Raw genomic sequence first — 21,902 nt, 5'->3', positions numbered from 1 at the left:
CGCCTTTGGAATGTATAGAAGCCTCTTTGTGCCACTTGAATAAAAAAAGAAATTCATATGTATGTCAGGATTACGAGTTTTAAAGTCACAACTTTGCCTCAGAATAATGACTTTATATCACATATTTATGACTCTGTTTCTATTTCAATGATTTTGAAACTCAGAGTTGACTTTAAAACTCCTAACAATGACTTTTAAATTCATAGTTACGATTAGGTATCTCATAATAATGATTAAGTGCCTCATTATTTTATCATTAAAACAAAATAATTAACAACTTAACTCCTAATTGTAACCACATTCTTATAAACATGACTTTGTATTTCAAGGTTGACTTTTAAATCTCATAAATATGACTTAGTGTCTGATAAATATGACTTTTTGTCTCACAATAATGATTTAGTAACTCATGAATGTGACCGTGTCTCATGATAATTACTTTTTATTTCATAAATAAGACTTTGTATCTCATTTGTTGACCTTTTTGTCTCATAATTCTGACTTTGTATGCCGTAATGATTTAGCGCCTAATAGTTATGGCTTTAAAAATCCTGAGAATGACTTTTCATTGCATAAATATGACTTTGTATTTAACATGTGACGTTTTTAATCTCATAATTATGACTTAGCATCTCATAATTGGCCTTTTTTATTTTTCAACTGTGGCATTTTAACCCAAAATTTTGCCTTTGACTTTAACGATATTGACTTTGTGTTTGATAAACATGACTTTAAAAGCGCACAGTCATGACTTTGTGTTGCCACATGCCACGGCACCGTGACCGTGGGGTCGGTTCGGGTGGCAGCAGCCGGTCTCCATACAGACTCGCACCAAGCGCAGAACCTGATCAAACTCCGCCCTTAAGCCCGACTTGAAGCGACGTGGGATTCTGCAATCGGCGGGGTTTCAGGTCCGGGTCTGGAGGTCCACACGTGTTGACACTCGTGGGTGGAAAACTCACTCATTAATCCCGTTCACGTGTTCTTCACTCGCAGCCCGAGCGCTCAGCGTCTGAGTGACCCGAGCCCAGCGGTTCGACTCCGAAACTATTTCGGGAAGGAAATGAGAGAGAAAAAAAAACAAAACAAAAAGACTGATCTTTTGATCCCGGGAGGTTTGCTGTGACTCAACTTTTTTTTTATTTTTTGATTATTTGTTGAAATCATGCACTTTTCGCGGCCTGTGTTTTCCCGGGAATAATAACCCCACACACACGCGCGCGAACGCGATCATGAGCTCCAGACACTTTTAGCCGCCCCCCCACCACGTCGAGGAGAGCGCACGAAGCGGGTGGACAAGCGGGTGGACCCATGACTTGAGACCCGAACGCGAACGACAAACGCAACCATGGGAGACATGAACATTAAAGTCGACGGGGAGCCGAGCAAGGAGGACCCAGAGGAGCACCGCGTCCGGCTGGAGGCGCTGCCCGGCGATCAGGCTCGCGCGGACGGCCTGGAGGCTCCGGCGCCCACCCGGCTGTACGGGCGGCGCTGGATGATCGTGCTCCTCTTCAGCTCCTACTCGCTGTGCAACTCGTACCAGTGGATCCAGTACGGCATCATCAACAACATCTTCACCCGGTTCTACGGCGTGGACGCCTTCACCATAGACTGGATGTCCATGATCTACATGCTGACCTACATCCCGTTCATCTTCCCGGTGACCTGGCTGCTGGACAGGAAGGGGCTCCGGGTCGTCGCCCTCGTGGCCACGGCGCTCAACTGCGCCGGGACGTGGGTGAAGGTGGCCAGCGTCCGGCCCGACCTGTTCCCGGTCACCTTCCTGGGCCAGTTCTGCTGCTCGCTCGCGCAGGTCTTCATCCTGGGCATGCCGTCCAGGATCGCGTCGGTGTGGTTCGGCTCGGAGGAGGTGTCCACCGCCTGCTCCATCGGGGTCTTCGGGAATCAGGTGACGCGCGCGCGGCGGGTTGTTATGTAAGCAGGTCGGGCTGGTTTCTGGTTTCGACTCGGTCCGGACAGGCGTGTCACAAAGAATCGGCAATTTGACTTGTTTGCCTCGTGCGGCTTTGAGATGCGAACGGCCAAAAGACGGCCCGAGGGCCAGAAGTGGTCGTTAAATCATCTCTATGGCCGCCATTGGTGCCCTAAAATAAAATTAAAAACTAGCATTCCTTTAATGAATACACATTCCCTGCCTCCTTGTATGCTGTCTGTTCAGTCTGTTTAAGGGATGGGGATGACTCTCGGCTACTACCAGGCGCTCCTAACCAAAATCATAGCCATTGACTAGCTGTGGTGGCCATCTTGAATCTGATTGACTCCAAAAATAAATCAGCTGTAGATGTACATCCACTGATTACTTTATGAGAGTTTTCATTAAAAAATAGTTCATTAGTGATTTTGCTAACAGAGAGACAAGGTTGACAGCAACTAATAATATCAAAGTTTCAAACAAAGTTCTCGTCCAATTTGTTAGCACTCAGAGTATGTGTTGAGGACGACTCTCAGCTACTACCACATCAAATCTAAGCTCAGTATCTGGTAAATTGACTGTGCCATAGCTATTTCTGTGTTTGCCAAGGTTGATTAGCTGTGGCGACCATCTTTATTCTGATTGACTCCAGAAGTTAATCAGCTGTATATGTCCATCCAATGATTACTTTATGAGAGTCTTGTTAAAATCTACCCACTGGTTCATGAGATGTTTTGCTAACAGACAGGCAGGGTCGGCTCCAACAGGTTTTGCTAAGGTTGTTTAGTTGAGGCGGACGTCTTGAATCAGAGTGATGACTTTCTCAGAGTTTCATTAAAATTTGTCTTCTGTCGTGAAATATTTTGCTAACGGACATACACACACAAACAAACACACCTAAGGGCACATGATTGCTCATCCTTTATGAAGGTGGTTTGTATGTATATGTAAAAATATCACAACTGTTTCAATCTCAAGGTTTTCGGCTAAAATAGGCCTTACATCTCATTTGTCAGGTTAGCGAGGTCGGTGTTGTCTTCTTTGTAGTAATCAGTTAGACTTTCTGACTGCACGAGCGAGTTAGCTGAAGGGCCGTGCACACAAATCAATGCGAAGACTCCACGGTCAAACTCAAGTGCTCAAACCTGATCTGCAGCTTTTGGTTCAGGCATAAATTCCACGCTATTATTCTGCTGGTAACCTTCGCTCGCGTGCTTCTCATTTTGTGGCCTTTAATTCCATCAGTGATCTGCTGAGACGGCCACATTCGGCGCAATTATAAAACAACAGCAGCGTACGTAAAGTAAAGATGACTGTCGATGCGCCGTAGAGTAGGGGAACACAACCAGTCCATTGTGCTCGGAGTACTTTTTTCCATAACAGCATTCCTAACGTAATGTTTCCCAGTCGTTCTCGCAAAAAAAACAAAAAACAATGCACCCGCTCGAGTTTAGCTGCTGTGGAACCGATCGGGTTCAGCTCGGTGCGGCAGAAGAGGCCCAAACTCTCCTGAGCGGCAACATAAAACGGCGTGCGGGGATCGGCAGAGAGCCGTTGTTGGCGTTCATCACATCGACGCCACCGACTAACACACACACACACACACACAAAAAAAAGTTTCAGAGTAAACAACGCTTGAGTCACCTCAGCATCAACTCTGCTGTAAATGTCAAAGAAAAGTCATCGTGTTGTGCTCGAAATGTGGCCGGAGTTCGGGTGCAGCTTTCAGTAAGTATGAGCAAACCCTTTTAGACTTTCTGACAGACGGACAGCTTTTTAAGTCCTGTTTACGCCGTTGGCACGTACAGTAACCACCTCAAATATGTTGAGCAATGACAAAGACTTAAACAAGACAAAGATTAACCTTTGGCTGCGACTTCCTCACATTGGCATTAAGGCTCATCTGCGAAGTGTGCGGGTTTCTTCTGGACATTAGTGAAGCGGTTGCGAAATCTGACTGGGTGGGAGGGGATTTTGGTACAGATGGGGGACTTTTCTATATAAACGTCACATGACGGGGCTGAAGGTAATGAATGTGTGGCCACGCAGCGAAAAGGCTCCGTCACACGTGGTGAGAGGGGACACGATACACCCGTCCAGCAGCACTCGTTTCTTCTTGCATCTTTCCGCTCCGAGCAGTTTTGCACTCAGGACTCCGGATTACTAAAAGCCAGTTGGACTGAGGGTTAAGGGTGGGGAGGTGGGCACGCTTTTATAGTTGAAATGCCGGACAACAGTACGCTGAGAGGAAACCGTGCAGATTCTGAGGTCGCTGTCAAAGGACGGCCTGCGAAGACTCTCTCTCCGGGGGGAGCGTCGGTGGAGTGGAGCCCGGGGCCCCTGGGCAGATCCCTCTCCGCCGGCTCCCAGCTGGACATCGGGGCTTTGTGTGAGCGAGCACAGCCGGCCGCCCCGAAGGCTGGGACCAAACTGTACCACCGCCGCTGGGCCATGCTGTTCCTCTTCAGCGGCGTCTCAGCCAGTAATGCTTTCATGTGGCTCCAGTACGGCATTATAAGTAACATATTCATGTGCTTCTACAGTATCGACGCCCTGGCTATTGACTGGTTGTCTCTGATCTACCTGCTCACCTACATCCCACTGATTCTGCCCGTCCTCTGGCTCCTGGACAACAGGGGCATCCGGGACGTCGTGCTCGTCGGGGCAGCCTTTAACTGCATCGGGGCTTGGATTAAAATCGGCAGCGCCAGCCCAGATATGTTCCCCGTCACCTTTTTCGGCCAGTTCGTGTGCTCGGTGGCCACCGTGTTCGTTCTTGGCATTCCTTCTTATCTGGCCTCGGTGTGGTTCGGAGAGCAGGAGGTTTCCACTGCTTGTTCCATCGGAGTTCTGGGGAATCAGGTTTGCCTGAAAAATCTGATTAATTAGAAATTAAAACCTTGCACTGCTGCAGCGTCTGCACATTAGCTGTATGTAAAACAGGATGGGACACCAGAGTCACACAGGGCTGTCTTACTGTAAAAATCAGACAAAAAAACAGTCTTTTTTATATTTTTTTTTCCAAGCTTTCATTTAATTTCCTTCTTTATTATTCAAAATGTTTTGTTTAGATTCTGCAGATTTAAGAAAATAAAAAGTGTAACTCTCCTAAATGGGTCATGGGTCAATAATGTTTGACAACATTTGACATTTATTGACAAAAACTGTCTGTTCATGGTTAAAAAAAAAATTATGCGGCATAATTAATATTTAACATCAAATACCCGAGGTCACGTTTTACATCATGCACTGGAGGCAGCTTTACTTCTTTATTTTGAAATAATAATAATAATAATAATAATAATAATACTGTAAGTTCAAGCTTACATTTAAATTAATTATCATAACATAAGTTTCTCATAGTATGTAATGTTTTTTTTTAAACCTCAAAATGTGCAAAACATTTTAGTCAGCGTGAACAAGACTGGGAAATATTTGAAAAGAAAAGTGGTGAAAAGATGCTCTGTTGAGTTTTTAAATAGAATATGAACAATAAAGCAGCGCTGCTTTTCTCCTCTGAACTCTTTTCTCTCGTTGTTTTTATCGCGTTTCTTTCCACGCAGCTGGGCATCGCCATCGGGTTCCTCGTGCCTCCGATTCTGGTGCCTAACGTGGACGACATGGACGAGCTGGCTCATCACATCAGCATCATGTTCTACATAACGGCAGGAGTGGCGACGTTTCTCTTCATCCTGGTTGTCTTCGGTAAGATCCACGGAGCACAGAAGGCTGGGAATTCTTTACTTGTTTCTTTTTGTGAGATTCTGGTTCAATGTTCTTTCTTTAAAAAAAAAACCTGAACAATAATTGGTTAATTTTGTTGGTGCCTGTTGAGGAACCATGTATTTATTGTTTATTCCTTTCAGAGGAATCTCGCCTCACCATTTCGTTTCTCTCACCGGAACTTTGATGTTGCAGAAAAAGACGGACACACAAAGGGGTTTCTGCGCAAAAACAGCTGCAGCAGCTTGTTTTTCCGTCTCAAGGACGGCTAACTAATCTCACTCGCCCCTGTCGTGATGTCCTGGAGTCTTCGGCCTCCCTCACCCCACAGACACAGCTTTTCTTTTGTGATTCTTTTATCATAAGCTAAGCGTAACCTCATTTTAGCAATCAAAGTTTGGTTATATTTCAAATGCCCCTCAAAGCCTTTCCAAGAGCTTTTTTTTTTACAAATCAAAGTAGTCATTAAGTACTAAAAAAGGTTAGTGTTGATGTGATTCACTTCTCCCACTCATTTTTTTTCCAGAGCACCAGCTGCAGCAGTTTTGATGCTCGGAGCATAGAAGTCACAAAGATCAACAGTGGGTCGTAGTTAGGATCAGTTAGGGTCATAGTTTGGAACCATGTTCACAACTAAACCATTAATCACAACTAAATTCAGCCTTTCATCATATTTCGATTCAGCCCTAAATCATGATCCAATTTAGCTCCTAATCATAATACTGTTCAGCCCTTAATAGTGTTATGATTTAGCCTTTAATTGCAATATGATTTAGCTCTTAATCACTAAACCATTTAGCCTTTAGTCACAGTGTGCATCAGGATGTGTTTGATTTAATGCTTTGACAGCTACAGCAGTAGAAATAAGGTTTGCTTTGACACTTTTGCATAAATATGCCTTAATAACAAAGTCCCGTTCCATTTTACTCTCCTCCTTTCGCAGTGTGCAGACAGGCTGCTCTGTAAGAAACAAAGTGCACAATGAGGAACAATCCACCCTCTGTTCACCTCCATCATGTTGGAGTGAAATCAGAAAGCTCAAGGGTAGATAACCAAAAACCTCTGCAGATAAAACCGAAACTCTTCGAGGCTAGTCCCCACGAAGGGTAACGTGTGTTTTTTGCAGCTTCATCAGTTTCTGAACTGATGCAAATTGAATTTGAATAAATGTAATTTTTCATACAGTACAGTGTAACTGTACAGTTTATTATTTTTGTTTATTATTTTTTTTGAATGGATAAAGAAATAAGAGGTCAGTGAAGCAATCGAGGGAGTGAAAATGCACAAGCGACACCTCAAACTTTGAGGAGGAGTGCGTTTTTTATTGTCCGGGCAAATGGGAATTCTTCATTCTTTGCAATGATGGTTTTAATTTACACACGCCTACTAAAAGTGCTATATATTCAGAGGTCCGCAGCAGGGAGATTCACAAAGAAAAGTGCTGTAATGATAGTTCCTTCAGGGCTCGAATGGCTCCCCTGTACTGTAATGATCAGTTTTATTTTTTTACATCACTATTAGATGCATCAGAAATAAAGGAAGATCACAAAAACGACTCAGCATGGTGTGGTCGAGGGAAGTGGAATGATTTCTGATGACGCACAGGCTAAAAAAATGTTGTTTGGGGAAAAAAAGAGGGAACTTAGTATTTCTGTAGATCATGCAGTTTCCATTTTGTTCTTCAACCCTCAACTCTGACATTTCTACCCAGATGTGAACGCTTCATACGAAACAACCTTTACTTGGTATATTCTTAGGAAGGCTTGGGTTTTTCTGCTGTGCCACTTAGAGAAAAGGTAAATTAATAGTATAAAGAGAGCAAATAATCAACCGATAATCCCTGAGAATGCATCTGTCTCGTCTCGTGTGGGCAGAGACGGGGAGGAGGGGGGGGCGCTCGTCAGCATTCCTTCACACAAAAGGCTTCCTGTAAAAGCTTTTCCAACATTCAGACTGACTCTACTGTCAGTGCAGGTTAGCGTCGGGTCTCGGGGTCCTGTCGTGGACTCAGCTGCTCACAAATGCAAACTTTAGCTCATTCTTTCCTCGTGTGACCGTAGAGTGAGTCGTGTTTTCTGAGTTAGTCTTTTTTTTTTTTTTTTTTTAGCTTTTAGCTACCGTTGTGCTAATGTTAACTTTTTTAGCTGAAGTTTTGCTAATGTTAGCTTTTAGCTTTGATTTTGCTCATTTTTTGCTAGTGATAATGAAACAATTAGGGATCTTTTTACCTTTAAGCTACTGTGGTGCTAATCTTAGCTTTTAGCTACTGCTGTGCTAATTTTAGGTTTTAGCTACAGTTTATGTTCAAATTTTCAGTTGTAAGTGTTTTGTAAATTTTAGCTTTTAGTTACTGTTTGCTAATTTTGGCTTTTATCAGCTGTTGGCATGTTACCTTTTAGCTAAGATTTTACTAACGTTAGCTTTTAGCTACTGTTGAAGTGGCTTTACTTTTTAGTTACAATTTTGCTAATTTTACCTTTTAAGCTACAGTTTTCCTAATTTTAGCATTTAGGTAGTTTTGCGTTTGTTAGCTTTTAGCTACAGTTTGGCTAATTTTATTGTTGTGCTGCTTTTAGCTTCAAGCTTCAGTTTTGCTCATTTTAACTTTTAGCTAGGGTTTTCTTAATGTTTGCTTTTAGCAACGGTTGCGCTAATGTTAGCTTTCACCTGGAGTTTTGCACTTTCAAGCTTCTGTTCAGCTTGTTTTAAATTTGACAGTTCAGTTTCGGCTTCTTCAACAAACTTCAGCAAAGTCGTTGGTCATAAACCTTCTTCAGCTCATGTTACTGATCCCTTTAAAGCCGAAGAAATGTCAATAAGCAACAAATACGCCTCTTGGTTACTCTAGCGAGACGATTCCCTCCCAGTTGGTTGTCAGCAGTAGTTTCATGGGATGACACATATACACTTAAACACGGTCGTGCTTGTGTGCAAAATGCCATGTGCGAGGGTTGTCCTGCTGGCAGAGCCATCTGTAGCAAGAGGCCAGTGAGTCAGCAGGGCAGACAAAGTCCCTTCTGAGGGATTTGCATAAAGTACATGCAGAGAGGCGACAGAACATTGGTTTAAAAACAGAGTTAACCTCAGAGGCGAGGCGGTGAGCTGCAGTGAAACGTGACTGGTTACAGTTGGCTGACTGAGGGGAAACACCAGGTTGTAAAAGGAATAAATAGCAAGTTTTTTTTTTTTTTTTTTCAGTGTGATTGCTTAAAAAAAAAGGTGGTTGCAAAGCAAACTGATTTCTTCCTTGTAAAGCAATGACAGGCGTGCATGGACGGGTTTTGTAAGATGACGCTGGAATGGGAATGACTGCGCTTTCACCCGCGGAGCAGCTGTGTGAAAGCGTGGGGATTAGTGAGAACTGGTCACACAGACGGTCAGGAGAAAAAGGCCGGCCTCGCTCAGGCTCAAGAAAGACACAAAGACAGGCGTGTGTGTGTGTGTGTGTGTGTCCCCTGGAGGTCTGGATGAGCCCAACTGAACCGGCTCACCTCAAACGCTCGCTGTCATCAGTTAGGAGTATAACTCATGTGGAGGCGCCTCTCAAGCTCTTCTTTAAGGAGGATGAGTCCGTAAACATTTTAGAGGGTAGTTTTTAGCTGGTTTGCTTGTGAAACCAGCTAAACATTTATAGCAACAGTTCCAATCTTGTAAAATATCTTATTTCTTGTAGTTAGCTCTTTGAGCGACCTCAGTTGGGCAAAAAATGTCTAATTCTGAGTGGACCGATGAGCTAACGGATAGTCCGGTCTGAGCCCAGACCAAAGTGTCTATAAACAACTTCACTTTAAAGTTTTTTTATTGCCATTCATGCAAAAGCAATTTAAGAAACCTTTACATTGCTGACAGCGTTGCATCACGTGGCTGTTTATGTCAAATTTTGTTGTGATTTGCTAGCACAAGCAGCAGCAGCAGCAGCAGCTAGCAGTAGCCCTTCTGGTTTGGCTTGGAGCACTTTCTTCAAGAATATCATCAAACGTCTGCCAGAATAACTGTGTAAGACTTAAATGACGACAATCTACTAATGAGCCACTAATTAAACTTTCTCCAAACTGAGCTTGTTCAAAGAGCTATCTACAACAGGTGAGATATTGATTGTTCATCAACTTTCCACAGTACCTCACTCCAAAAGATCTGAACTACAGCTTTAAACACTGATATGGTAAAGATTTCTTGAAAGTTGCTCTTCAGCAGGTTTAAACTGAGAGTCTTGTTACAGAATAAACATGTTCGTTAAAGATCCGTTTGGGTGGATTTATGTGGTCGCTCGTGGCCGAAGCTCTTTTTTTTTTTTTTTGTTGTCGGCTCTGTTTCAACTTAACTTTGGGAGCGTTTTTATTTGTACGTTTCTCACGTTGTTGGCGTCTCCGCCTGTGCCAGTTTTCCAGGAGCGGCCCAAACTGCCGCCGACTCAGGCCCAGGCCACGGCTCGCAGCATCCCGCCCGAGCAGTACTCGTACACCGCCTCCATCCTCAGGCTGCTGCGCAACAAGCCCTTCATCCTCCTCATCATCACCTACGGTCAGTCGTGTTAAGAAACGCTCAGAATTCTTACTAACATTTATGTGAAATTCCACCACAGAGCGATTTGAGGTATCTTTTAAAGCGCAGAATTCTAATTTAGGCTTTGTTGATAACACCTGAATCAGGTTAGTGGGACAAACGCCTTCCTGTTCCACACATTTACCCTTTAATACAGTAGCCGATTTCCCAGAAAGCCTCAGGGTGTCCTTTTAATTATGCAACAGGGTTTTTCTTATCCTTCAATCTGATATAAATGCACACACCAGTATTAGAATATTTTTAGATCACGGTGAAGCTGACCTGCGGACGTTCAAAGTTCGAGAGGTGACAATGTTTAACTAACCTGTTGGATCAGTGTCAATAAAAGATTACACACGCTTCCTGAAGTTAATAACATCTAGATTAAGATTTTAAAGCTCCAAGGACTAATCAGTTAGTTACACATCAAATTATAATTAGTTTCAAGATAATGTCAGATAACTGTTTTCTTCCTTATTGTCATTATAAATAGAATATATGTGATCTTTTTATGCAAAGTTTTAGAGTTTTAGAACCTAAGAAAATCACTGTTCCAGCTCTTTACATTTTTAAGCAACGGTTCATTGATATAAAAACAATGAAAACATTCGGAAAAAGGGCCATTTGTCCGGATACTTTTAGGCAAATTGAGAAATTCGGTCAATGTTTCTGTGCAACATTTGCGAGTAGCCGCAAAGAAGCGTTTCCTGCTTCGGCCTTCCTCCTTGTCTCGTCATGTGACCCCGTCACGGGACGAGAGTTCAGGGTCTTAGGAGGCATCATCAGTTCAGGTGACGTTGTTTCCAACTTTTAACTCAGCTTCTGTTGTTTCTCAGTGCCTTCAAGAAGCTCATATAAACTAATATTAACAAACACCACAGAATTAAATAATAATAATAATAGTTGTTCTATGTGTGATCCTAACTTTACAGGATTAACAATGTTCATAAATGTTCATCATAAATGATCTGGTTTGATTAGGGTTGAATAGAGCCAAAAGACCTTTGTCAGCTCCTGTCATTATTTGATCACTCAGATAATGAAGTTTCCTGATGGATGTTTTGTTGTAATTTTCTGTTTCAACTTGTTTCTCCTCTGACAGGTCTGAACGTAGGTTGCTTCTATGCTGTTGGCACCCTCCTGAACCGCATGATCATCGATCATTACCCTGTAAGTTCAGCTCTGGTTCTGATTTGAACCATTTTGCATCTGGTCCTCGCAGTTTTAACCTCCCTGTTACCGTAGCGCCATAGTGATAGGTGTGATTTTTCACTAACGGTTGAATTACTTTCGTTAGGAATCGTCTCGTCTTTCCTCGACACGTTCAGGCCGTAAAGCTCTCGCTCTGTTCTGTGTCGATCGTTTGTCCAGGGAGAGGAGGTGAATGCGGGAAGGATCGGGCTCACCATCGTCATCGCGGGGATGGTCGGCTCGCTCATCTGCGGCGTCTGGCTCGACAGGACTAAAACGTACAAGTGAGTGGACGCGAGGGCTTCCAGACGAGCTGTAGCTGTTCGGGGAGTCAAAAAGTGCTTTTCACTGATAGCCAAAGCTTCGGGACTCCGTCTTGTTTCCTCTGGTCGTTTTGCTCCGTCTCGTGTTACTTGGTGTTGATCTGCTGAGCTGTCCGGTGCGTGGAGCCGTTCGTTCAGGCGCGGCGTGCTGTTCCAGCTGTGACCTCGCTGATCTTTGGGGCTCTCAGACGGCGCACTGACGCCATTATCATCCAAGTCATTCTCCCAGCTGTTTGAACTGAGAGTTTCAAACTGCAACATAGGGAAAGAGTTTTACTTTGTCTTACATCAAAGCACTGATTGCTGCTGCTTCTTTACTGGTAAGGAAGGTATTTGTCTCCTAGCATCGTTTTTTTTAACATTTCTTAAATACTGATAAGTTTAGCTTATTTACTTGATTTCTGAACTGATTCAGTTACATCCCAGCTTTCTGACCACTGGCCTCGGAGACCACAGAGTCCAAAATCTTCACTTTTCAGTTTTGCAAAACTAGTCTTGGGTTGAAAAGATTAAACAAAGTCTGCTTTTTAACCCCACATAACCTTTGAACGCAGTTTTTGTTTTACTGTTTTTCTGTTTCAGTCTTGTCAAGGGAGATTAAACATCCCATTTTAAAGCTGTTGTTTCCTTTTGGTAAAGTTTCTCTTCATGTTGTTTGTCGTCTGCATTTATCCAGATGTTTAAATTTGTGTGTTTTATAAAACTATTACTCATTTTCCCACATGCCCATCATGTTGTCAGTGTACCTGGGAGCTTGTAAGTTATTCTTGTGGGTCTGCATAGCCAGGAATTCATTTATGTAAAATCCTTCAAATTCTTTAATATGTTTCTAAATCACTAGGCGGGGTTTCAACGTCTGAACTTCAAATGTGCCGTTTTGTCGAGGTGACTGCAGCGGTCAGCGTATGTTTGCTGTGTGTTCATCCAGGCAGACGACACTCGCTGTTTACTTCATGTCCCTGGTGGGGATGGCTGTGTTCGCCGCCACGCTCAGCCTCGGACACCTCTGGGTGGTTTTTATCACCGCTGGAGCCCTCGGGTATTGTTGCTTTTGTTCTTTCTTTTAGTTCGTTTCTGCCTTAGAAATAGCAACATAAATTACCTGGGATGTGGCGCCATCTAGCCGCATAAGTTGCAAACTGCATCTGAACAAGACTTCCCCCAGTTCTTCCCTTGTGGACAATAAAAATTGAGACGTGGAAGTAAAATGATACGTGGTTTTCAAATATTTCTACAAAATAAAAATCAGTCGGCATGACGTGCATTTGGATTCAGCCCCCTTTACTCTGTTACCTCTAAACTACAATCCAGTGCAATTAGCTGCCTTCAGGAGTCACCTGCTTAGTAAATAGAGTCTCAGAGGTTTATTATCAATTGGTAATGATGAAACAGCAATATGAAGACCAAGGAACACAGCAGACAGGTCAGGGATAAAGTTGCTGAGAAGATAAGCTGCTCAGAGTTGATGGGAAAAGAAAGAAAAACAGAGCAATGCTGGAAGAAAACATGCTAAAGGCTGCAAAATACTGGAGTCTGGGGCGGAGGTTCACCTTCCAGCAGGAGAGTGACCTGAAACATCCAGCCAGAGCTACAGTGGAACGGTTTAGATCAAAGCATGTTCATGTGTTAAAAAGGCCCAGTCACAGTCCAGACCTAAATCCAGCTGAGAATCTATGGCAAGACTTGAAAACCGCAGATGCTCTCCATCCAGTCTGGCTGGGCTCAAGCCACGTCGTAAAGAAATACGGTCATTAATTTCAGCCTCCAGATGCGTCAAACTGGTAGAGATATATCCCAGATGGCTTGCAGCTGGGACCGAAGCGCATGGCGGTTCTACAGTGTCGGCTCTGAGGCACCGAATACAAATGGACGCCACACTTTTCAGAGTTTTATTAGTGAAGAAATTTTGAGAACCACGCGTCATTTTCCTTTGTGTCGGTCGACCACGTGAACTCCTGATAAAATATTTTGAAAGTCGTGGTTGTGACGTGGCAAAATGTGAAAAAGTCGAATACATTTTCCAGGCCGGGTTTTGAAGTGAGCAGAACTTTAGGCTGAATCTTGACCCGCCTTCAGTGGTACCGGTCGGTCCTCCACAGCTTGAACTGATCTTTAATTTACACTTCACTGATATTATAAAACCTTCACATGCACGCCAGACAGTGAAAAGCTCATTGGTGATTTGCTAACATTATTTTAACCTTTCTGATGTTGGGAAATTTTGACAAGATATACATTTTCACAAAAACAAATGTGTTTCTTAACGGTTTATTGGTCTGAAATTAACTCTTAAAGGCATCGCTTTTCACGTGTAAAAAAGAAAATTACGTCTGCTTTTATTAGTTCTTGGAATTAAAATATGCTAATAGGTAAAGAAAAACAACAAAACTTGTCTGGGAATACCTTGGTACAATGCTGACTCAGACTACCTCTTGTCTAGTTTCACTTGTCGTCACTTTAGTGGAAGAACATCTTGCACTTGTTTGAAGAAAAAGATAAGAAGAAAAAAAAAAGCATCTGATGTCACCAGACAGCTTTCAAAGTCCCCACTCTCATATCGCAGTCCAAAAGTTGTAAATGGAACACAGAGTCGTATAATGGACATGTTATCAGAGGACGAGCTGCAGCTCAGGTCGGCGTTACGTGACGTGCCACGCGATCTGAACGTGCCCGTGTTCCCGTGCACGCATCCAGGTTCTTCATGACGGGCTACCTGCCTCTGGGTTTCGAGTTTGCCGTCGAGCTGACGTACCCGGAGTCAGAAGGGACTTCGTCGGGCCTGCTGAACTGCTCAGCACAGGTACAGTTCAGTCACCTAACACAGAAACAAGCAGAACAAAGACCTCATTGATCTGACATGGGTCAAGGAACCCTTATCTCTTGAATGATTGACTTAGAAGCTTAGAATCCATTCAGGCGTGCACATATTTTTTTCATACCAAACAATATTACATTCACCAGCAAAGCTTTTGTAGAGAAGTGTTTAATCGCAGCAGGAGGATGAAACAGTGATTCTGTGCGTGCTCTGCATGCAAACCTCATTCCTAACTCTGCATGTTCTGCACACATAGGTGTTTGGCATCATATTCACCATCTGCCAAGGGAAAATCATTGACAAGTTTGGCACGTTGGCAGGAAACATCTTCCTCTGCGTCTTTCTGCTAATAGGCACAGTAATGACAGGTACGACCTTTCTGACTGCATGCAGTCATTTCGAGCTATTGCTCTCAAATCACTCGTCTGTCAGATCTGTCTTTGCCTTTCACTAATTCTGTTACTATTTTACTAATGCTAATGCCGGTTCTACGAACGTAGGTCTTAGTTACTGTGTATTTTGAAGCTGTTACGAGGCTGGATTTTAGGAAATGGATTAAATATTTCCCATAAAGCAACAGGTTTTTTTTGATTGCCGGTAAGAGCTTCTGCCTTGGCTTTAAATGAAGGCTTAGAGAGTCAGAGCCTGTACAGGAGGAAACGTGGTTTAGCATCAGAACTTGGATTTTTCTGGCCTTCATGCTACCCGTTGAGGCCGTGCCATAAAGAAATACCAATGATTTAAGAAAATAAACTAGCGTTCCTTGACGAAATGCGTAAAGCCAAGTTTTTGAACAAAGGTCTGTTTGCACTCAGAGCGAGTGTTGAAGCCGATTCTCAGCTACTACCACACCAGATTTTTAGCTCTATATCTGTAAAACTGACTCAGTTCTAGCCATTTGGGCGTTTGCTAAAGTCAGCTAGCTGTGGCACCCATCTTAAATTGGGTTGACTTCAAAAGTTAATCAGCTGTGGAGCTGCATCCAATGATTATTCTCTGAGAGTTTCATTAAAATCCATCCAGTGGTTCTGGAGATATTTTGCTAACAGACAGACTAACACATCCACACACACAGGCAGGCGGCTACATGATTGCCCTTCTTTTGTAATGGTCGCTAATAATAAAGCAAGGTTTTGTACTAGAAAGGTTAGTGTTGTACAGTTACTAATTTAAGGTCATTTAAGTATATAAAAAGTAATTTAAAGGCATTTTTATGGGAAAATAAAGGTATGTAGAATACATTTGCTAAAAAAGCTAAAATATATAAACTTACCTTGTGAAATCCAGCTTTTAAAGCTCAGTCAGACGGGTGTCTGTATATTTTAAAATGTGCAGCAGATTTTGCACCTTTCATTACTGTAGCTGTGTGTTTTCAGTCATTAGAGGGGAGATTTCACGCCTCACTCAGCACAGAGGCACTAATGTGTTTTTCATGACAAATGAATAACTTTAAAAAAAGAAAAATATGGATGAACCCCCGAGGCGATAAACTTTGTGCTCACCAGGACCAAACCAGGCAACTTTCTGCGCTCAAAGGTCGGCAGGCTGACTCACTTACTGACTCAGCATTTAGGCGATGAAGTAACTTTTTGTTGCAGTGATGCAAATTGTAAAAGAAAAAAAAACAAGGCTTTGTGACACAAAGAGAGCCTTTGGTGCTTTTTGATCTGTGGAAATCTTGGGTAATTGGGGCACAACTTTCAGATGAGTCACAATGTAATGACAATAATCATCATCATTACGTTGTCTGTTTTGTCAATTTTCAGGTTTATTTGCAGTGTTTTTAGTAATATTATTTTTTGTGTGTGTGTGTGTTGATGGCATTGCATTATGATTCATGATCTTGTTCGAGCTTTTCCACCTCCCTCTCTCTCTCTCTCTCTGTGTGTGTCTGTATGTTTTCTACAGGTTTCATAAAGTCTGAACTACGGAGGCAAAACGCAAACCAGCAGGCCCAAGCAGCTGTAAGTGATGAAGCTCGCAGGGGTGTGTCTGTGTGTGTGTGTGTGTGCGGGGGCGGGGGGGAGATAATGCTTGTTTTGTCTCCTGCAGGAGCAATGTCCAAAAGTTGTTGTTTTTTTAAAAGACATTGTTTTTACATTTCACAGTAAGAACGGCATTAGCGCAGAAATGTAAATAACATGAAAGCAAATAATTAAAAATATCACACTTTTTGGCCGTGAGAATAATAAGTGAATCAATGCCGGGGCCAGATATCAGAACATCGGTCATTACTGTGACACGTAAACATGTCTGTTGTGGAAAAACTACCTTTTTAACTAATAAGACGTCTGCATGTAGAGCTTGGAGTTAAAGTCGCATGTGCGCCCCCTGCTGCTCCAAAAAGGACTAACTCTGGGCTGCCTGTCAGAAAGGCATTTTTAAACGTGGACATTAATTTAAATCTAGAGTTGCATTGTTTATATATATTATATTTATATGTAATCCTTGTTTGGATGATGGGAGCACATCCTGAATATTCTCATTAAGGTTTGTACAGTTCAGTGAAAGTGATGTCTACCACTCCATCACCTTTTCAATCTGATAAATCTTCCCTGCTTGCTAATTTCAATCCAAATAATGAATTTTTTTCCCCTTTTTTTTGTCAGCCAGGTAGCCTGTCTTTGTCCACCATCAGCAGATAAAATGCTATTGTGATTGTATTTTATTTTATTTTTCCTGCCTTTAGAGTTCATTTCTTTCTACTTCTGGATGGGTCTCCGAGGTCTGCGGTGAAGTTGCTAATGAGATCTAAGAGTGAAGTCCCCGGTTCATGTCGTCACAGATTTCTAGTTCGGTTCTCTGTGACGTTGCAAATATGCTCCTCATGAAGGAGAATCTGGTCAAACAATCATCAGTACTTAACTGCTTGCTCGTTTTCGTCTAGAAGATGAAAGCTAACATGTGTATTTCTCTAAAAAGGAGGTTGAATTGGAAGCAACTGGATTTATTTTTTTCCAGAAGCCCTTTAAAAAAGGGAGAAAAGTCCAATTATTTTTCAGTTCAACTTGCTTGGTTTACCATGTCCTGGATGACACGAGCGTATTCGCCCCCCAAAAACTGTTCTGTAAATGTAATATTTCTTGAGTTTGACCTCTAAAAGAAAGAAATTCAGTGACTTCACTCGCCTAAGTCCTTCGCGATCAGCCTGAGCTGAACTTCACCTCAGACCGGAGCCTCATGCCTCTGCAGAGCCCCGAATGAGAAGTGATCACCAGCTGTTGTTTTAGGCGGAGGGACAGACGTCGGGGCAGGACTACGGAGCAACGGCGCTCATCCCCGAGCCGCAGAGTCCTCCCGCTCAAGCCTGATCAATCAAACCTTTTCTGTTGCTGCTGCTGCTGCAAAAAAAATCCTCAAATTGTAGCTGAACACACAGAATCAGAAAGGTAGGAGCACAGAGCGATCCCACACTGCTGCTGTAATCACCTGCTGTGCGTCTTTTCACCCTGCTTCACCTGTTCAATCAGGATTCTAATAAAATCCCACTTTTCAGCTCGTGTATTAAAATGATCCATACACTCATTCTTCTTAAATCTGATGCTAAATGCATTTATTTGTTAGCAAAACATTTTTTTTTTTTACAAATTTAAGTGCAAATGTAACAATTCTCTTATTGTAAAATGATTGATAGCATCTTTACAGACTCTTCCTTATAAAAAAAAATGTAGGTTAGGATTTTTTTAATTTTATCTTCTTTTCATCAGACTTTAAACCGACATAAAGAAATGTGTTTAAGTTGAGGTAAAGGGGGCGCTCTGCTGTGGATCACTGGATTATTTTGTCCCAGTCAGCCTCATTTGATCATGAATTTGCTAACCATTTATTTACCTTCTTATTAATCTTTCTACGAGTTTGCATTTTATGTATTTTTGCTCCTTTCTGCTCCTCTCACATCTGGTCTTTGTTTGGCCATTATTTCTGTTCGATTGGTTCCTTTTATTCAGTTCAAGATCTTCATCATAATTAATCCTGTTTTTCTGCCTTGAATTCTTGTTGTTGTTTACGTGTTTCTGCAGTCCTTTTGTTCTTTCTGTAAAAAAGGTTCTTTTGTGTTTTGCATTCAGGTTCTCCTAAACCACAAATGCATTTCATTTTTACTGACTTAAATAACTAGATGATTAAAATAATCACATTTTGTAAAACATAACTTTACTTCTATCTGTGCTGAAGAAACAGGCTCTCAGGCAGTAACTCTGCAAGAAAAAATGGCCTAAATCTTATTCCTTAAAATACTTTAAAGTGTGTTTTAGATGACAAACTAATCATGAGGACACAAATATATGAACATCTGTTACAGGCATATTGGATAACTGGCTAATTATTATTGTCTGTTGATATAAAGAACCTGTTTAGCTATCCGGTACATTTTTCTGCTAACTTTTAGTATGAGGCTTGAGTAAACTGAAAAGTGTGCTTTGACGTGACTGGTTTTGGTAAAAAAAACAAAGACTGTTTCTGTGCTGAGTTCCTAAAACTGTAAATATTCTCCGTCTGATTGACAGGAAGCCTCTGACGGCCACTCTGAAAGCCTGGATGCACCTTCGGTCGTCAAAGAAGTCCGGTTTTAGACCTGAAGTTCTGACAATCACGAAGCCTTAAGATCGTTTTCCCTTCTGAGAAGACTTAAATGCACAATGTGGTATAACTGCACAAAATTCATCCATCAAAAATGTGTTTTTTATATATATATATATTTAATTGTAAATTGAATTCTTTCACTTTGTAAGACATATTTTTGAAACAAATGGTGCCTTGACAGATTGATCTGACAGTATTTTTTTTAAAGAACTGGTAGCCAGAAGCACTCGGAGAGCGCAAACCTCCGCCAAGGCCATAGCGTCATTAAAACGAAGTCCGATCGTGATCTGGATCACCACCAAAAAATGAATCAGTGGTTTCTTGTGACAATACCAACAACCCCTGAAAATGTCATGAAAAATCTGTTCATTAGTTTTGAGGTACATAATCTTGGTAACAGACAGACAAACCGACCAACACTGCCAAAAATATAACCTTCTTGGTGGTTCATGGTGCACTGCCTAGCCAAAAAAAAAGGAAAATCCACATAATCAAAGCTTCATTGGACCACCTTAAGCTTTAAATGTGCCACACATTAACCAAGTCTTGATGGATATATTTACAGGGTGAGAAGTGGTTTTTTTAAAGTCATTTCAGTGTGCTTTTACCTTTTTCTACTTTGTTTTTTCCTCAAAAATGTTTTTTTTTTCTACTTTCAAGTTTTAAGAATGAGACAGTTGCTTTCATGTGCTTGTCACAAACCAATAATGTGATTATTCCAAAAAGTATTTTCTACAACTTCAGGATGAGTCTTTCCACGCAGGTGTTTAAGAAGAAAGGAGATGCAGAGAAACTCAGTTTCACCTAGAGTTTTAAATGGTTATGATCTTCAACTTTTAAATATTTGTATAGTTTATTCACAGGGAACTTTTTGTACCTTTTTACATACTTAAATCTAGAGGTGTCTTGTTTTTTTTGTTTGTTTATTCGTTTTTTGGCCAGGCGGACGGGTTGTATCAACTAGAAACTGAGCTAATCAGGTTAAATTTCTTTTTACATGGTTTAACCGTTACATCATCACTTATTACATCCTAAAGCAGAGTTTGGTCCGATTTGGTCAACTTCTGGCTTAAAATGGTGGACTGTGAAAAATGACTCGGCTCATCTAGTTTTTGACTCAATATTTGGTCAAACCCGCCCAACCTATGACCCCAACAGCTTTAACCCACCAAGTGAGTTATCAGAACAACCCAGCAGCTTTTAGTGTGTGGGCACCAGTCCACTTAAGTGATTAAAAGAAGTTAAAGATTGCAGCAAGATTTCCAATCCATGACGACTGACAGTAAGGGAAGTACAAAAACAAAGCTGGGAGACTATAGTTTTGTAGTTGTTTTTGTAAAACTGTTCATGTTGACTCATTTAACATGAAATAAAACCATTTTTTACAGGTTCTTCTCTTCATTTTCATGTTCATCTGCGTCTCAACACAATCTCAGAAGCACCACACCCAGTCTGACAAGAACATCGCCTGCACAGCACTTTTATCATTTTGTTATCAGGATACGGGCTGGTGCTGATTACAATGTGAGGTGTGTTTTTTAAACGATAAACACCTCTGCTGTCCCGTGGAGGAGCGTGGAAACTCAGTAACCACAGCTTAGTTGTGCTAAAAACACAAGGTGCTGTATTTTTCTTTAAACTATGATTTTAAGTGTTTTTTTCTTTTTTGAGGATTATCAAAATAAGGCAGAAGTTGGGTAGTTTTTATGTCAAACTCTTTGGTAGCTCTTTGATTATTTAGTTGCGGTATAAAAATAAAACTTATTCAGCACAGAGGAACATTATTAATTACAGTTACAGTAACAACGCCTGGACAAATGATGTGTGTAACAAAAAGGGAAGCTGAGCAGAAACTCCAGAGACTGAGACGGTTCTGAGTCACGCAGGAATATCAGCCTTTGTCGGAGCTGGAAGGTTGGACCGTTTCAGAATGTGAGCTCAACTGGTGGCTCGCAACCCAAAAGTGGGCTGTGGACCCGTTTTCAGTGGGCGGTGGGGCTTTGCTTGGACAAAGAAATGTCAAGAAAAGAAAAATCAACGTTCTGATTGTTATGTCAACCTTATGGTTTATTCCTAAATAAGTGGCTGAATAATTTTATTAAGACATATATTCAGTAGGCGGGTTCTCAGCTAAAGCTACATATTTTTTATTTTTATTAAACCATTTCTCAGTTGCTGGAATTTTTTATTTCATGTTTGTGTGTAAAAACATTGTTGAATCTGTTAAAAAAAGGTTGAAATTACTGAAGTTTTGGGTTTAATTAAAGTGAAGCTATTTGAGCGTAAAAGCATCGCTACTTGCTGGTTGTTCTGGCTTATCATTAAACTCATTTTGTGTGTGTGCTGGCATACTGTGAGGTTGAAACTGCAACATCTTTTCATTGTTGTTAAGGGGCGATGGTGGGTCGTTGAAGCCAGACCAGCTGTTGGTCCACAGCATTTATTGTGAAACAAAACACCAAAGGGGACAACTTAAAAAAACTCATTACTTTTTAAAAAAAATATTACCAATGACACATTAGCTTTACATGTTCAGAAGAGGTAAAAAATGGTTGACAGGGTTCTTTGTAAAATGGCTTATTCATTATAGACGTGGTAAGAAAATCTGAGAAGTTTGGGAACCACTTATTTACATGACAATTCTGAAAGTCACGCCACTAAATCTTATTTACTCTCCTTTTAAAATTCTTATATAAAAGATTCATGTTTTTTTTTTTTTAACAGGATGCTTTGTGAGCTTTTGACCACATGGGGGGAGTGTTGTTGCGTACAACAAGAAGCCTTTTTTCTC

General features: G+C 41.6%; 1 protein-coding gene across 4 annotated transcripts; it reads left to right on the top strand.

Annotated features, from left to right (window-relative positions):
• Window positions 1–775: 775 nt before the first annotated feature.
• Window positions 776–20,496, top strand: flvcr2b (FLVCR heme transporter 2b). Of its 4 annotated transcripts, none has more exons than XM_017427350.3 (11): window positions 776–1,912; window positions 5,500–5,641; window positions 10,040–10,180; window positions 11,304–11,371; window positions 11,573–11,676; window positions 12,644–12,754; window positions 14,410–14,515; window positions 14,787–14,898; window positions 16,439–16,494; window positions 17,761–17,919; window positions 19,036–19,877. In XM_017427350.3, exons 1-10 carry the CDS (start codon window positions 1,349–1,351, stop codon window positions 17,839–17,841), a joined length of 1,485 nt encoding a protein of 494 aa, XP_017282839.1. In that variant the 5' UTR covers window positions 776–1,348; the 3' UTR covers window positions 17,842–17,919; window positions 19,036–19,877. The 4 variants fall into 4 exon arrangements, with proteins under 4 accessions (XP_017282839.1, XP_017282840.1, XP_017282838.1 ...); XM_017427348.3 differs by lacking the exon at window positions 776–1,912 and adding an exon at window positions 3,945–4,798; XM_017427349.3 differs by lacking the exons at window positions 776–1,912; window positions 17,761–17,919 and adding an exon at window positions 3,941–4,798 and having other exon boundaries at window positions 19,036–20,496.
• Window positions 20,497–21,902: the final 1,406 nt, after the last annotated feature.

The sequence above is a fragment of the Kryptolebias marmoratus genome, linkage group LG19 (assembly GCF_001649575.2).
Source record: "Kryptolebias marmoratus isolate JLee-2015 linkage group LG19, ASM164957v2, whole genome shotgun sequence".
Lineage (NCBI taxonomy): Eukaryota > Metazoa > Chordata > Actinopteri > Cyprinodontiformes > Rivulidae > Kryptolebias > Kryptolebias marmoratus.
This window is presented reverse-complemented; position numbering and strand designations above follow the sequence as displayed.